At 35.7% G+C, this 17777-nt stretch overlaps 1 protein-coding gene across 2 annotated transcripts; it reads right to left on the reverse strand.

Annotated features, from left to right (window-relative positions):
- Positions 1–854: 854 nt before the first annotated feature.
- LOC105340831 (polypeptide N-acetylgalactosaminyltransferase 1) lies at positions 855–17399 on the reverse strand. Of its 2 annotated transcripts, none has more exons than XM_011447049.4 (11): positions 17059–17399; positions 12845–13580; positions 8130–8296; positions 7278–7455; positions 6081–6281; positions 5653–5770; positions 5114–5302; positions 4067–4201; positions 3324–3428; positions 2891–3025; positions 855–2171 (listed from the first exon to the last, which is right to left on the reverse strand). In XM_011447049.4, exons 2-11 carry the CDS (start codon positions 13291–13293, stop codon positions 2049–2051), a joined length of 1800 nt encoding a protein of 599 aa, XP_011445351.3. In that variant the 5' UTR covers positions 13294–13580; positions 17059–17399; the 3' UTR covers positions 855–2048. The 2 variants fall into 2 exon arrangements, with proteins under 2 accessions (XP_011445351.3, XP_011445352.3); XM_011447050.4 differs by lacking the exon at positions 17059–17399 and adding an exon at positions 16116–16266.
- Between the last annotated feature and the right edge of the window lie 378 nt (positions 17400–17777).

Below are 17777 nucleotides of genomic sequence, written 5' to 3' on the forward strand. Positions count from 1 at the left end.
AGCTATGTGTATTTTTATCAAAAGTCATCAAAAAGGGATGGAAGCAATAACTTGGGACAGACTACATGTATAACTCTTTTTCGTATCAATTGGATATGCATTTGCCCATTTTTAAAATATAAGGATACGTTTTAGTGTAGATAGAAGATCCTGCGGTACGAAAAAATAATGACCAATTCGAAATATACATGTAGATGAATTTTGAATACCGGTATGAGGCGTCGTAACTACTAGTATATATTACCGTACCTTACACACGTGTATCACTCACCTTAAATACACTGCACCAAGGCACCTTTTGGCAGGGGAATTTTTACATTCCGTAGTTGCCAAGTTTCCAAAATTAAGAATCAAGGTTATGAAAAACCAACAGGATAGCTGTTTTAAGTAAATCTAGTTCACTATTCAAACATGATGATTCTTATATTTGTTATAAATCGACGTGATGTTAAAAGAAGAAAATAAAAATTTTGAAAATGACCTTTTCTCTAAGTTATTAAGATTACCTCATTGGATACCCTTGGATCAAAAAAAAAATAATAATATATCATGAACGTTGTTATAATTATGCAAATAAAAGAATCACAAATAACTGAAAATTATTTTTAACCAGAATCTGCCTTTAATTTTCAAAATCAGTCTGATTTGAGAACGTTATCAAAATGCATCTTCGCTAGCCAAACGTTTTGGGTCCACTCTGCTCCCCATTTATGAAAACCCTTTGCTAGCGAAGATGTCAAAATGACAAGGGTCCTTAAAAGTACTGGACAGTAAACGTTTTCAAATTTTAATAACTACACTTTCAATATGTATTTAAGTTTCAAAATTATAAAAGACAAGCAAAAACGAGGACATAAGAAGGTTTGTAGATTTAATTTTTATCAACAATCAAGCCACCCTATATTCTATAACATGGCGCTTTAATGTTATCGTAACAATTAATATTCTCACAAAAATATAACATGGCACCTTTCCAAGAATCATCAATAAGAATGACTATACGTATTTGAACCGCATTAAAATAAAACAATAAAACAAGATTAATAGCTTTAGACATGTATGATTATCATAGTGTAAACATAAAATGCAAATCTTTGGAAAAAATACCCCACAATTAAAAGTACTTAGTTAGTAAGAATCAATCCAATCTTTGATATTATAGTCTGTCCCAAGATATCTTGGATTCACATTTTGCTTAATTGCTTGATATTTATAAATACCTCAGGGTTCAAACGATGTTCATTCAAAAGTATAAAAAATTTCCAAGATTTCTCAGTCGAAACGCCCCTGTTAGCATATCAGGTTTCAATACAATGCTAAAAAATGTGATGTCTACGGAAATTTTGTATTGCAGCAAGCCCGGATGATAACGTTGAAAAATTGCGCGATGTATTCCGAGTGTATTCCGAATGGAGTAAAGATGTAAACATTCCCCATTATAAATCTCCGTAAGGAATCTGTTTTCGTTCCTGTGAATTTTTCTGAGTGACAGTTGATAATGTGTCAATGAAATTATCTTGGAAATTATCCCTTTCAACTATTTCAAGTGTACTTCTTTCACAGGTATGTGTATTTTTTTTTAAAAATCGTCCAAATGTGCTGCATAAATATCTTGGGACAGACTATAAAACATTCAATAAATAGAATATCATTTTGTCCCAAATCAGAATCAAATGACATCACCAGGGCATACATACAAACATACGGACATCATACACTGTGACACATATATACGACCACCCAAAAACATAAAATGAGCAAACAAGTTCAAGTTACTTAAAGTGATTATGCGACAAAACATGGCTAGTCATATGTACCACTCACATGCTACATCTACAGTTGAACTAAGTACAAGTTATCAATCATATGTGTCCTTTTGACGCTTTACCAGAAAGAAAGCTTTGATAAGACACGAACCAGATAAAACGTTCATTTCTCTAACATTTACACTAATCCTATCAACTCAATGAACCGGATACACAACACTGCTGCTCACAAATACAATAAAACCTTATCAATTATAAAATCCCTAGGCGCACTATTTTTTGTCAGACGTAGCGGGTGAACTTCCACTGTTGTGATTTGGATCCGGGTGTACACGTCATAGCCACCACTCCTGCTGGATCTACATCCAGACACAAACCCGTCCGCTCGTGCTTTATGTAGCCATTCTACAAAACGCAAACATATACAGTGTGTTTACTTGTACTGAATATTCTATAGATTATGTGGGTCCTGGTCATATATCCAATGATAAACGTTGAATAGAGAGTAATAACCAGTTTAAACCCTTACTGTCCGCGTATGAACTTTTTAAACATGCCTTCTAACGCATGTTTTAGCAATGTTTAATTCTTTACGGTTATTAAAATCCTTATAATAAATATTTTTTACACAGAAATATAGTTTCTTATTGTTATAATATTGAAGCTTTACTGTGTGTTTAATTCACGATAGACCAACACTGTCTGTGTATGAACAAGAAAGAACAATGGTGCGTACATGATCAACGTTCATTCTCAAGATACATGACTTCCAAAACCTGAGAAACATAATTCACAACGACATCGGTTTGGTCGCTTTGTGAGGATGTGTGTATTATACGCTTCGCGTCAGTTGACAATTTTTTTAAGGGGGGTGTCCATTTCAACTCTTACCCTCCCAAAAAAGGCTGAATGAAAACTTAATTGACTTCTTTAAAAGGAATGACGTGAATTTTACGGCCAACCGTATGAGCAATTTACGCGCATGTAAAAATTCGTTGTGTTACCCGTTGCCAAGCGTGTTGCTAACGCTGAGGGTAATAGAACGGATTATGAACTGCGTCTAAACCAATCATATTTCAGTATTTAACATGAAAGTATAATAAGGTAATTTAATGCTCTCTGACCTTGACATGCGTCCACTTGTCCCTGGGGCCTATGATACAGTCCTCCAACATCGGGCGGGACCCCTCCTTATTCTCCTTCAGCACCACACACTGCAGAGAGGTCCGCAACAGGTTGTCATTGGTCAACGAAAATCCCTATTAAAGATGGAGGTTCGCTTTATTCAGAAAATTTTCCAACATTCAAAATGCATAAATTTATGAAATTATTCTGGTTACAAACAATAACTATTGATTATTACAATGTAACTTTCTTGACACAATTTCCCCAGTTTATAAAAATATCATTATGAACGAAAAGCAACTAATTTAATTCATATAATTTTCAAAAAGAATATATTCTGTTTAATATTTACGTACAAAAGACAATTAAATTTAACACTCTCATTGCACAGAACCATTCCTTGGGAATTGGAGCATGAATGAGGTCACTAACCTGTGTGGCCAACTTAAAATGACACGCTTCAAAGAACAGTCGTTCCGGAGCCTGAAACAGATACTGGTGGTTGTCTAGGCAACGCGGGTCGTGCATGTTTTGTAGCTGAAATAACAAAAATTACAAGAGTTATTTTATTATAAACATTGTTATAACATATATATGTATTAACAGCTGATCCGAAACGCATCTGACGCTAATACCCGACGATCATAAGCGTCAGAGAAGCCTCATCACTAAAGCAAATATGCTGCAGACAATACAATATAGTGCAATACATTTACTTGAGGTAGCGCCAGAGGGTGTTCAGATATTTGTTGTCAAAAGTTCCATCTTTAAAATATAAAATTTTTAATTACAAAGTTCATCTGCGTCTTAAAAGTCCATTACTCCGGAATAAATATTGACAAGCTAGTTTGAAATTGGTCCAAGAAGGATGATTTGAAATTGGGAAAAGAATAAGAAATGACGCTGAAAACACAACGTCAACAATTCTTTACCAGAAACCTTTCCGAATAAGAATTAATAAGTTCTCATATTGTTTTTATCACGATCAGAAATATTGTCCAATCGAACTCTTCAAGTTGTAATAGGTGTTTATATGTGTTATATACCTTTCGCTGGGACATCAGGGATGACACCTTAGTTGTTAATTGATAGGTTAATTGACGGTTTGATTGATTAATTAATGAGTTAACTAATGGGTTAATGAATTAGTCTAGGTGATGTTTGGTAGGTCTTACCGATCCCCAGGCTTTCACGTCCCTGTTGTAGATAAACAGTTCCGGCCAGACGTTGTCAATAAACCAGGTGAAGTTCTTACATTGGAGGTTGTTTTTTAACTGGAGTCGGGCACTCAGATCCCCCGCACTCAAATCCTGAAAATTAAAACAAAATCATCTTTGAAGTTTAGGCAGTTAAGATAAACGTACGCTGCAAAATATATTCTTTTTAAAACATTAAACCTCCTCAATTATTATTGATATGTCAAACAATTAAAGCAAACTCTGTTAGGATTCACTAATTACCGTAAGAACAAATTGTCTCGCTAATAAATGTCATTTTGTTATCTTTAAATGACACAATAAATCTGTTCCATCTACTTCAATAGATATTTGATTTGTTTGAGATGTATCTCAAATTTTTTAATTTCTGTTTATCATATATCCATGAAAATAGGGTTTGGTCGATTTATTGTCATTTTGTTATATTTAATTTGGACGCAAAAACATATGTTCCCTCTATTTCATTAGATACTTAATTTTTTAGAGATATATCTTAAATCTTTCATTTCTGTTTATTATATATCGATGAAAATAGGGTTTGGTTGATCTATCGACACTAAGTATTTCTGATAAGAATAATAAACTTTTAATCATTGTATCTACCGAAAAGCCTCAGGTAGTTATTGCTCTGTTTTGCACCATAAATCTAATCGACAATCTCACAATCCATTAAATTCTGCTGATCATATTTGATGTTAGCGTAGCTATCTTACAGTTTATTACCTAATCACTCTCTATATCGCAACCCTTAGGTCAGACTGACTAAGTTTGTATCAGTCATTATAGATACATGTGGTATAGATAGTGTTACAGTACAGTCCACGTGTATCCGGTATAGTGTTTACCCCGCGGTTTGTAAATTAACATCGTGGTCAATTCATCGCGGTAATCTCAACAGCCATGTTTTAAACCCTGCGGTGTGGCATATCGTTTATAAAAGTATAGCAGTTACATACATTTACCTATACCGCTATAAGAAGCTGATCTTATGGTGAAGTCACTAACCTTCATTTCCTCGAAATGGTCGTAGATGAACTGTCTGTATTCGGGATCCACCCACACCTCCACCGCCCTCTTGTAGTTATAGACCTCCACCCGCCTTCTACCCCCGGGGAACGAATAAGGCTGTGAGCGAGGAATGTGACCTAGATGTGAGCAGGGCAGGTGAACTAATCTACCTCCACACATCCATACCTGTAAAAAAATTGCTTATTTATTTTCTAAAATTAAAAGACTATGACAGAGAGATCTGGCCTTAATGATGCGAAATGGTCAAGAAATTAACCCCCAAATCTGCATAAACTATCAGAGATATTTTAGGAAATGCACTATTATTAAGTGAAGAAAAAATCTAAATATTTTGGCTTTAATATTTGAACATTTTTCTATCAATTGCCCTTCGTCTATAGCAGGTCAATATTGTCTAAATTAGCCTCAATCATTCAGTCCTCTTAACCTTCCTACTTACTACAAGCATTTGATTTCCATTGCGTGAATAAAATCACATATGAAATATATGCCAACCCTTTGTTTTGCAGACATACCCTCCACGCCATCTCCAGATTTTCCCCTCCCCACACTGTCATGCCTTCATCATATGTACCAATCTCTTCAAAGTATTTACTATCGATGGCATAAGCGGCTCCAACCATCACAGTCCCCCTACAAAGTAGATTCATGTTTTACCTGGGATTTTACTAATACCCAAAATAGCTTAAAAATATCAAAAGTTATATTCCACAAAAGTTTTGACTATATATTACATGACCATGCTGCAGGTGTGTAGCTCCTGGTCTGAGAAATCGGAAGATCTGCAAATAGGTCGTCAATCCGCATTTTGTCAGACCGGGTGCAACAGAACTACAGCTTTACATTTAACGTTTGTACGTTAACGTTTGATTATCTATTTGACGTCATATTGACACCCGCGGGACACGTAACTCTGAAGGTAAACACACTCATGGCTACCTACGGTCTTGTATCAGCCTCTGTCTTTCCTATTTGGTCCTGCCGGAAGAAGGTCTCAAAGAAGACCATTCGCCAGTCGAATCCATATCGCGTCATATAGCCGTCGTTGAAGCGGTACTCCAGTGTTTCGGCGTTGACGTAATCAAGCACTCCCATGGCAACGGTTCTACGGTCTTTCTTGATCTCAGTAAGCAATGGCTGCAACCTACATTTGTATATAGTAAATGCATTAAAGATAGTATAAAGGTATACATTCTCTCCCTCTGACAATAGTCGTGCTACGTTTTTATTAATATACATTTTGTGGGGTACAAATCAAGAACGGATTATATACAAGAAACACGTGTTTTATACAACATGGAAATATTTCCGGGGGGGGGGGGGGAGGTGACACTGAAGGAGGATATTTTAAGGGTTAATGCACGCTTAATACCCAGTATTTACTTTCTTGTGGTTTATACAACGACAGGAAAACCACAAAGAAGTTACGATCTCCACTACCGGGCTATTTCTATATGTGTCTCAAGGACAGTTCAAACAGTGGTTTATTGGAACAAAAACCTAGCTGGCATATTCAACCAAAAAAACTATGTACAATCGGAAACCGAGGCCAGCTTACTGTGGATTACTTCCCTTTAGGCGATATATCACTTCCTTGAACTAAATAGATAAATGTTGATCGATAATATCATTCACCGTTTACCGAGAACATTTTCTTTTACCTAAATCCGATAAAAAATAAGGAAAATACAAAGAAAACTTTTTTAAAAAAATCTAAAAGCAGTTTCTAAATATTCAGTTGTCGAGTTTAAGTCTTTTAAGAAATGAATATTCAAAAATGTTTTTCAAATAAACTTATAATATGTAATTAAAACATTTAAGCAATAAGAACCAACCACTTCATGTATGATGATGTAAAAAGCATCAGCAGCACAAATTCGTTAGTGAACTCTATGAATTACCAGTACATATAAATTCATGTTTTTAAGACCCCTACATGACCCGAATATATGTAATGCATGCATGATGTCTTATGATTTCTTATTGTCCGGTTGCACAATATATTTACCACACATTTACATGTTTTTTAGCAAATAAATAAACGTATTTCTATGGCCAAGTTGCCTGAAGTCCACCGTTTACATGCTTCTACTACAATAATATAATTTCAATACGCAGGCTTCTGTACCAGAATACTGACCAGTTGTCATTGACCTCCATGTGGCTATCGAAGAAGGACACCACCTGACCTTTGGCAACTCGCCAGCCCTGGAGACGGGCCGCTATCAGGCCTTTGCGCTCAGTGTTGCGAAGAACCCGGATGAGACCCTTTGGAAAATGTCTAGCAACGTATTCTTCTAAGGGTTTCTTAATTTCTACTGCAATGATAAAATAATAAAGCTGTATTGCAAATGACAAACTTTTCTTTTAGGGGGTGGGAAGGGGGGAGGGGCGTTTGATCATGAGAGTCTAACAGAATTGTAGACGTGGACAAAGGACAAAGGATGGTCACTGTCCTTACGAAGGTCACAATCTGTTCCACGGGATTATTTGTTATGGCACCAGGATCAGTGTGATCCGGCAGGTCATACAAAAACCGTACAGAGCAGACAAAGGCTAGGTAACAGTTATCATCGTAATGAATGATTTATATCAGGTCGTTAGTGCAGTCCCTTATATCGTCCACAACTTAATGTGTAAATAGCAGACTGAGATAGGATGCACCTAGTCGGCAGGTTTCCTCAAAGGTTGGAATGAATTAAGTGTTTTGTAAACACTTGAAGGGGGCTGGACGGTCGTGCTCATTTTCAGAGTATACAGATCTCCTTTATAAGAAGAACCCTGTATAAAGATACAGGAAATCTTAAAATTTTAAAGCTAAAATGTATATGGAATTTTTGCTTACTTAATACATGTAATAATTTATACATGTAGTTTTAAAAATCATATCTAAAAATCTAAGATAGAACTTATGACTAACTTTTTGACTACCCAGCCTCCTTAAAGTATACATGTACTTAAAAGGAGAAAAAAAATCTATAATACTACTAACACATGGTGCTGGCGTCATCAATGAGGATGATTTCTTGTAATAAATGGCGAGGTGTTCGGTTGACGATGCTGTAGAGAGATCGGATAAGAACGGACGGCCATTCGTCGAAGTACGGAATGATGATGCTAGTGGTAGGGAGGTCATGCTCGTAGGTTCGAGTCTTACACCTGTCAAAAAAAGAATGTGCTTTATAAGATGCCACAGTTGCATGTAACATATTTTTTCTTATCTAGAAGCCAATAAGTTTTCACATGGTTACATCTTTTCATGCCCATCAACGATAAAATTGAATGGCGATAACGAAATGTTGCATATCATAATTACATAAATTTGACTGAAAGTGTAGTGTTAAGATGAATTAAATACACTTTATCTAAAAGTAAATTGTATCGATTTGTGAAACAGGTTTTAAAATCTATAAGGTACATCACGGTAAGACATGGAGGCCTAATACTGCAATAATTTAGCCCTCTTCGATATTTTCTATCAGATGTTTCCACAAGAGGGAGGGGTGGCTGCATTACTGTAGCTACCTCAGACCCTGAGCTAGTATGTACTGGTCCACGTGTTCAATTTTTTCTCAAATATTAAAAGTTCAAGAGGGGATATAGCTTTATTGACTTTGTGATCTATCTGCTTGTTGTTTAGCTCCCACCAAAGGCCAGGCCAAGCTGTTCACCTTAATTATAATAGGATTAAATTGCTTCATTTGCGATTTGATCCCTGGTGCATGTTGATTTTGTGCTAATAAAATCGACAGTGAGTGAAAAAGGACACCTTGAGGAAAATATAGCACGTGCCCACACGTGTCTCAAACAAATTACTGATTGATTGTTGGTGAATTAAGTGTTACGCCGATGCGTAAGAGCCATATTATTTTTGTTTATAGAAAATACATGTAAAACGGTTGTAAAATTAAAAATCTTTTGTACAAAAAGGACGTTTGCTTGTTTGTTTGATTAATCTTGTTCGAAATGTAGATCTACAAGATCGTTCTACAGTTCTTTCAATAATTCAAAAGTCCCGCTGTGATGCCGAGCCCCTTATTTTCAGTTAATATGTTAAAAAATAAGATATCATTTTTTTACACAAATTTCTACTGCATCTTTTTTTTGTTAAAAATATAAATTAAAGTTTATGAAAATATAACAATAATTTTCACTGTGTAAATATTGTTTATAGACTTAAGCAGTGTGTTTGTAAAACAAAACTTGCTTTTCTCCAGGGGTATTTGTTGTACTTTAATTCCATATACAGAAATCATAATTAAACCAAGTTTTCATTGTGATTCATTGTAATGTAATATGTACTTTGGGTCTGCATTGAAATGAAATTTAATGCTCTAAGCGCCTTGAGATTTAACACTCAATGTATCCCAAAATCCAAAGATGAATGAATGCGTACAAAATTGCAGATGACACAATAGACGAACAAATGGGAATTAAGGATACATAAGCCGTTTATCAATTTAGAATAATTTCCATGAAAAATTATTCCTTATTTATTTGCATCTAAACCTGATCATGCCAAAAGAATTCAGGGTACATTACCAGGCTATTTTGGGAGTAACGTAGTGGAAATCTTTACATTACGGAGAAATTAAAAAAAAATATGGAAATAAGATTACATATGTACGTCTGGTCTTGATAATGGCAATATGAAGTCATAACTTGGAAGACTGGATATAAAATTCAGTGTACAATAGTCCAAATTGTGCAGGTGCCAACTCGGTCGGATTTTTTACTTCATTTTTTAATTTCTTTCTTTATAATTTTACAAAGTAAAATATAAATAACAAACCCAGTTTTTTAAAAATTGTATAAACGGTATATATATAAAGTAATTATGTTAACAAGAAATTTTCTCAATGACAGAGCACATTTTGTTGTTGTTGAAAACTGATTTTGCATAATTGCATGACGAATTTCTAGACTAAACTCTAGACTGTTTTGATACGATTACTGGAGTAGAACTTTTATCTTTTGTCGGGCAGCTGATTTAGTTTGGTGGAAAACCGAGTGACGGATACTGTGTATTGTTAGTTAACAATTAATTAACCTCGCCAAAATTATGTCATCCAGATATGATCCAATGATAAAATTAATTCTTCTAGAGGCCATCCATATACAACATTTTAAAACCTTATTTTTTTTTGGAGAAGTACATTGATATTTTGCTTTTTAGATTTAGGAGAATACTGAGGGGCTGGGGGGGGGGGGGCACTTTTTTGCAAACTTAAACCTCATCATTAGGCACATAGCATCAGAGAGGGTCCAGCCCCCCTTTTTTTTTCTCGCAGCAAACATAATTGTTCCTAAAGTTACCTAAAAATATTAATAGCAATATTGAAAATTGGAGTCAAAGGTTTATTAGCTCCCCCTCCCCTCCATGGATTAGGAATTTAGGAATTTCATGATTTGGGACCAAAATAAGGTAGCCCCCCCCCCCCCTCCCACACACACACGGATTAGGATTTTCATGGTTTTGGTGTCAATTTCAACTGTTACCGTCCCAAACAACAGAGTAATAGAACGGATTTTCAACTGCGTCTAAACCAATCAGATTTCATCTTTTAACATTAGAGTATGATAATGTTCATTGAGTCAGCTCTTCCCTGGTGTTTTCTTTCATTACAACCGTCCCAAACCCTTTCTGGACTGGACACATTGTACAAGGGTCCTCCACTACCAGTTTGTTCGCGTGGATGCGTGGATATACAATACCAATTAAGAAAGAGTCCTGCGTCAATATTTTGAATTGATGTAAAATTATTTACTTTATTTGAAAAGGCACGACAGTCACAGGTGCAATGTGTGTTGTAAAATGCTGAGCAAAAAAGAAATACACATGTTGGTGTCAGGTACAAAAATGGTGCATAAATCAATTACTCAGTTTTAATCATCTAAGGTTGCATAGTTTTAATTATTCTAAAAGCAAGAAATGTCATCTCATTTTAGATCTATCTTTCAGTAAGAAGAGAAATAAAATAGAAGTGTAAAAGTTAAACGTATTAAGGATTACTGTGTGATAGCTACGTAGACTATTCTCCTTTGAGAAGTGGACAAACATAGCCTACATCAACGGCGCACAATGCAGGCTATGTCTGTCCACTTCTCAAAAGAGAATAATACGTAGTCATATTGCATTTGTTATCAAATGTTATTTGAGAAATGGAGATGTTAAAGCGAAAATATGTGTTTAGAGTACAATATTTACATCTACCGATGTACGACTCCCTCACGTTTTCCCACGGAAACTTATTGTTAATCCATAGCTCTATAGAAACTGACAGGACTGAAATAAACACGCCCCGTTTATCGATTGGTTGAAATGGTTGTTTCTTTAGCTAACGTACTAGATGATGTACATTAACTTTACCCGTAAATAATATTTCATCTTAATATATTAACATCTACCGAATATGATTTCCTCTATTTCTTACGGAAACTTTCATAGTTAAATCATACATCTATAGAAACAACCAGACTGAAATCTACACGCCCACGTTTATCCATTGGTCGAAACCTACAGAGACCTAAGAAAAATCAGGGACTGCACGAAATAATCATAATGTCAGACTCAAATTTCCATAAGAGACGATTTGAATGTTTCTTTTAGCTTACGTACTGATGTGCTTTAACAGTAATTTAGTGAATTTTACTAACTGTTTACAATAAATTTATTAATTTGTTAAAAGAAAGATGTAAATATATACAATAAAATGCTTTCTTTGATGATTCATGAGGGTTATGAAAGTAGCAATCATTGCAGAAAAAATACATAATGTATCAGTCTGTAAAAAATAGAATGCAAAAAGGCTGATATGGGCTGATGCAAAATAAATGTGGAAAAGGGGTTTCATACTGTTATATTTATTGCATTCATAGTAATAATTAACCGAACACTCCTACTTGAACATTTATTACTTTGTACTAAGTTCATTATTAAAATTAAAACGGAATCCACAATAATGGTTCCACTAACATCAAACTTAAACAAAATAGATTTTTTTACATGTTTAATACACAAAATACGACAGTGTAAATTTAGTAATTTTGAACTGAAAAGATGTTGAATATTAGCAACTTATAATTTAACTGCAGGACATCCGTTATTGAAATGAGCGTGCTTCCCTATATCAAACATCTTAGATGGTCACTCAGCCACGGCTCTTTGAAATCAACAAGATTTGGCTTTTGAGCTAAGACTACCCAATTCAGGCACGTAGCATCGGGGGCGGGGGGGGCAGCCCCCACCGTCCTCCACTTTTTTTTCCTGCGGCAAACATATTTCTTAATCGAGTTATCATGAAGTTCCCCCCCCCCTCCACGTAGATGTAAAAATCGAAGTGGAAATTAGGAAACTAGCAGCTAAATTGAACTTAAAGGTATAGGTCCCCTCACCCCCTAGATTAGAATATTTTTTGGGGGGCTTGTCAAGATTTTTTTTAGATGAGTCTGTCTCCCCCCCCCCCCCCCCCGACTTACAAAAACTTCAATTCTACACTCGAAACCAGTGTCAATTTAACCTGTTTCGATGTAAGAAATGGATGGTTACGTCCAACCGAAAGTCCAAAGTCTTATTAAAATGGTTCTAACTCTACACAATGTTGTAATGTTGTGTGAAACTTTAAACTTCTGTCAAATAACCCAAATGCATGAACGACTTGTAAACATTGCATGCTGTCGATGAGTAAATAAAGGAAAGACACTTACTCTGGGGGCCTGGAATCTGGTACCAATCTGTTGAGGGGAATCAGGTCACTGGCCATCACATTAATGTTATACACCTGTAATTTTTTGGTTGCCTCTGCTTTCTCTTTCCCCACAAATGTAACCCCTCTCCCCATTTCACCTGTCTTCGTGAGATCGTTTTCCCCATATTCATCGATTAGCGGATTCCCCGTCCGGAGATTCGGGTCTTTCCTGTATTCGTCCGCTGTAATTGTCACCTGTACCCCCTTAGTGTGAGTGCCTTTGTCCTTCACTGTGCTGTTACCCAGAATCGAACCCGGTCTCATAAATGTCACTACATCGTTCCGATGCCTGCCCCTGCTGAGGCGATTAAGAAAGGAGTCCCCATGGGAGAAAATGTACACTTGGTATGTACATATCAGAAGCACAACTACTACACACGCGGCTATATAACGGTACGTGAGGCGCATAGTCCTTGTACTGGGATTTCAGGGAAACTTCGTTGTCGGACCAGTTACACTGGCTCTACCAGACATTCCGCCAAGTCTTTCTCTGTCAACTATTCTCGAGTTCATACAAATATCATGTGAAGATTGTGTACGACTTCATAATTAAATGTCCTCCAGCTGGTAGGTCCGCCTTTAAATTCTCGGGAGAGAAAGAAAGGGATCACTGAACTGTGAAACGCTACTACAAGTACCCGGGAAAGTGGAAACAAGCTATTTCCTGAGGATGTTTCACACGGATCTCACTATGCCTGTAAAAAAGTATTATTCTATTAAAACAGTTGCTACATGTAACAATGTGCAAATATGCGAACATAGAATATGCACGTATGAAAATAAACTTAAAGGTGTAAACATAAGCAACAAAACCCCCAAGTCAAGTGCTAGCAAAAACATCTAATTAGTCACTTCCGCATTACAAGGTAGAGTATCGTTCTGTGCCGGATCTTTTATATAATCAACATATAAACCCCTTTATTCTCTCTCTCTCTCTCTCTCTCTCTCTCTCTCTCTCTCTCTCTCTCTCTCTCTCTCTCTCTCTCTCTCTCTCTCTCTCTCTCTCTCTTTCTCTCTCTCTCTCTCGTTCTGTAGATAAACTGTTCACGAAAACGTAATGTCATATTGTTAAAAAAATAAAAACTGCGAATATAATTAATTAACACAAAATTTAATGAAATATGTAATCAGTAACAAAGTTTGTAATCTCCCTCTTTTTAAATACCCTACCACATTTTGCGCCCAAATCTTCTGAATAGATTTTTGTTTAATATTTAGGACATGTAAAATATTTAATTTATTTAAATTTAAATTAAATTAATTAAATTTGTCTTAGGGCCACACCAATATAATTTCTTGTTCGTCGGACCCCCCTTATAAAACTATAAAAATAATATTATTATTAATTTCCCGCATCCAGGAAATTCTGTGCTGTTTTCTATTTTATTTCCGTTCTATTTTTCGCATTTTAAATGGTTTTAATTTATAAATCAGAAACAAGTAGAGGAAATGTAATCGTCCGCTCAAATTTATTTTATATACCGCCTATAAATTTTGGTTCCTATAAATAATAGTTTTATTATTTAATTGCTTGACCGCTCGTGCCCTTTTCCACTGAATGTCCGACGAACAAGAAATCATATTGGTGTGGCCTAGAAGTTGTTAGAATTTTAAGTCAGATATAGTTTGTCCCTTCAATTATAAGAATGAACCTTTGTCTGTCAAATTATGTACTTGTTTGTACATGAGCGATATTGTTTCGTTTTATTTTTGTTTTGACAATTAAAAAATTCACAGCCATAAAATGAACTGTCAGCCTTTTACAATTTTGTCATTTTAAGTCTGAGTAAAGGCGTTGGACACAACTTCTCTTGTTTTAAATTCATGACGTGGTTGCATTCGTTAACGTACAATTTGTAACTCTTTATTAATTTGCATACAGGAAAACTTTCGTTTGTCTTTCAAATCCAAAATGTTTGATATCTTATATATTGAAACTAATTCCTGAACCCCCGTCCCTCCCTCCATGCAACTACACGTCCCATTTACAACAAACATCAATTATTTACATGGGACTATATAACGATATATGGAAACGACACGACACGACACGACACGATTCCATCTCAAGCTTATATACAGAAACTTTCGTATACATACAATGTATGTAGATCTAAATGACGTGGCATTTGTGAAAAATAACAGTCAATTGAGCTTAATGGCCAATTTAAATGCGGGGGGAAATACATATCAAATTTAAAATATTCTATTTCGATTCCACGGTAACATATTTTGTGTTGCAAATGTATATCAAAAAATCTTTCAGTTAACTTTCATATCTCTTCATATGGTTTTGTGTGTGTGTGTATGTGTGTGTGTGTGTTTGTGTGTTACTGTGTATTTAGAACACGTGATCATAAGACCCTACAGGTAAACAAATTTAATTAATTCACCAGAACAATATATTACGACGATGTCAATATTTCTCCATATATTAATTAACACGTAACAAAGTTATAATCTATACAGAGTAAGACTAGGCAATGTAGGAGTATAAGAAGGGGGGGGGGGTGTCGGCATGTTAAATGTCGCCCTATTACGCATTATACATATGACATGCAGTTTTGACAGATTTGTGGATTTTTTAAAAAAGAAATATCGACCCCTGTCAATAAAAATAATACCTACATCCTCTATGGCAGGTTGAGTTTCTATACACACAGTAGCCCTACTGATCTTTTATTTTATCTCTCCGCGTTATCTCGAAGTCTTCACACGAGTTATCGCGGCGTGTTCGCTAAAGATATACTATAGCATTGTAAATATTACTAGATTAAAAATATGATTTAATAATATATCACTAAAAATAAAAGTAGATGTCATTGGTGAAATATAAGAAGGCATTCCAAATTCGTATGTTCACTCTCGCCACCAGTAAATATTGCAGAATCGTAAATTCTCTCTCGCCACTAGTAAGTTAACCGCACGTGTTTATTGTTTTTAACAAAAATGTATTCACTACGAGTTGTTTTTAAGTTTTGATGTAAATGACTTCATAAATTATTATATCAGCTTGTCAATGTGTACAAAATGTCAAAGTAATATACCGTGAATTCCCCGAAATACAAATCACTCATTATAAATAAAAAAAACAGCTTTTGGTGGCATAGTATTTTTAAACGTAGAAAACGTACATGAGAAAATTTCGAAAGTACATTTTAATTTGCATTACCAAAAAAAAAAATATATCCATATGCGTATATGATATACGGTTTATAAGAAAACGTTACCTGTGAACTGGAAATATCTCATACACCTTATCGTAGTAAACAGTCTCTGAATAGATAAAATAAGCGAGAGCAGCTATCAATTCTCCATATACGGTAAGGGGACGGGCATCGCACCTGTCACAATTCTCACTCCGCACCATCACCCCGCTACACACCACCTAACTACGTGTGCTCATTTATACCAGGGCCCTCATTTATCATCCAGCATACAGCTACCTATTACCTATCTACAAATTGACTTTACAATCAGGTCACTTAGGGTCATGTGTAAGCACTGTCTGTAAACACATGTACAATAAAAATAGAATTATATGTATAAACTCTAAGATCAGTGCCACGTTGACACAGAGTAATCAAAGTCATAGGGAGAAGAATTGCGACTTAATTGCCTTTTTATGTCCCAGCATTTCGGGCTTGGAATATAACTGATTACGCAGTAGGACGTACTAACGATGAAACATTCCCCAACGACATGAAAAATTAATAATATATACTCAAAGCCACAAAACATTCACATAGTCTCTTAATTTGGAGAAATCTACGAATGAATCATATAATTATGTTGTTGTTTCGTCACGTGCACATCATTTTAAACTGGTCACTGCGCTTGGAATCAACACACCCCTCCCCCTCCACTTCAGTATCATTATTATATGGATATCATAGCAGACTATTACAGACTTTTCATGTACAAATTGAATATGCAACGACGCTTAAGATAAGGCATAAAATGCAAGTGAAAAACAAATAGAGCACGCGTTACCAATAGCAGACGACATGACCTAAAGTAAGACCGTAATTCGGAATGTTGCAGTAGCCCCACTTCTCTGTTACATTTAATCTGCTGTGGGAAATCAATCATAAAATTCTGATAAATACGCTATAGATAAATGGCCGATAACCAGTTGTGTTATACGACTTCAGAGATCTTCCATTTACGTACCTGTCTTTTTAACACCTGCCTGCCAGGATTCGTCTATGTCCTCCATTGTTTACCTTTCTGATAAAAAAAAAGGATGCTAGCAATCATGAAAACCCTCTCTGTTTAAAAATAGAGCCAAGTGCATGTTATCTCAGGGGCCATCTCAAAACGCACTGTACAGCCATGGCTATGCAAGGCACAGTTCCATCGATTTATTCCAGCAGATTATTGACGTGTCAGAATACATTAGCGTCGCACAAGTACACTGCGTTCGGCACGGTGGAGTCCAGACATTGGAATTTCAGTGTATTGCAAGTCTGCAGAATGTTATCTCACCTGTGCAGATAGCCCGCCTTGTGTCGAATGGTCCACACAACCGCTAATGAAATGCAGTCTTAGTATATATTAATTCATGGCCGTTAAATCTGAAGGACAGCTGAGACAATAAACCACCCAAACTCTCAGTTTCTGATGACGACGTTGGTCCCCTTTACCCCCTCATCTACGTGTGTGATTCTACCTGTCCGGCAACACCTCTGTAGCTGTGTTTGACTTATGGATGTTTGTGCTAACCTTGTATGTCTCATTGTCCGTACGTTAGCACACTTTCGCTGTAAGTCTGTGTATCATTCTGTATTCCCTTTGTATATTTGTCCGTCAGTTATTTAAACTAGTATATGTCCGTCTGGTAACAAAATTATATTCTCTCTATCTATTTGTCCGTCTGTTAACATCTAGAG

This window comes from Magallana gigas, chromosome 6 (assembly GCF_963853765.1).
Source record: "Magallana gigas chromosome 6, xbMagGiga1.1, whole genome shotgun sequence".
Lineage (NCBI taxonomy): Eukaryota > Metazoa > Mollusca > Bivalvia > Ostreida > Ostreidae > Magallana > Magallana gigas.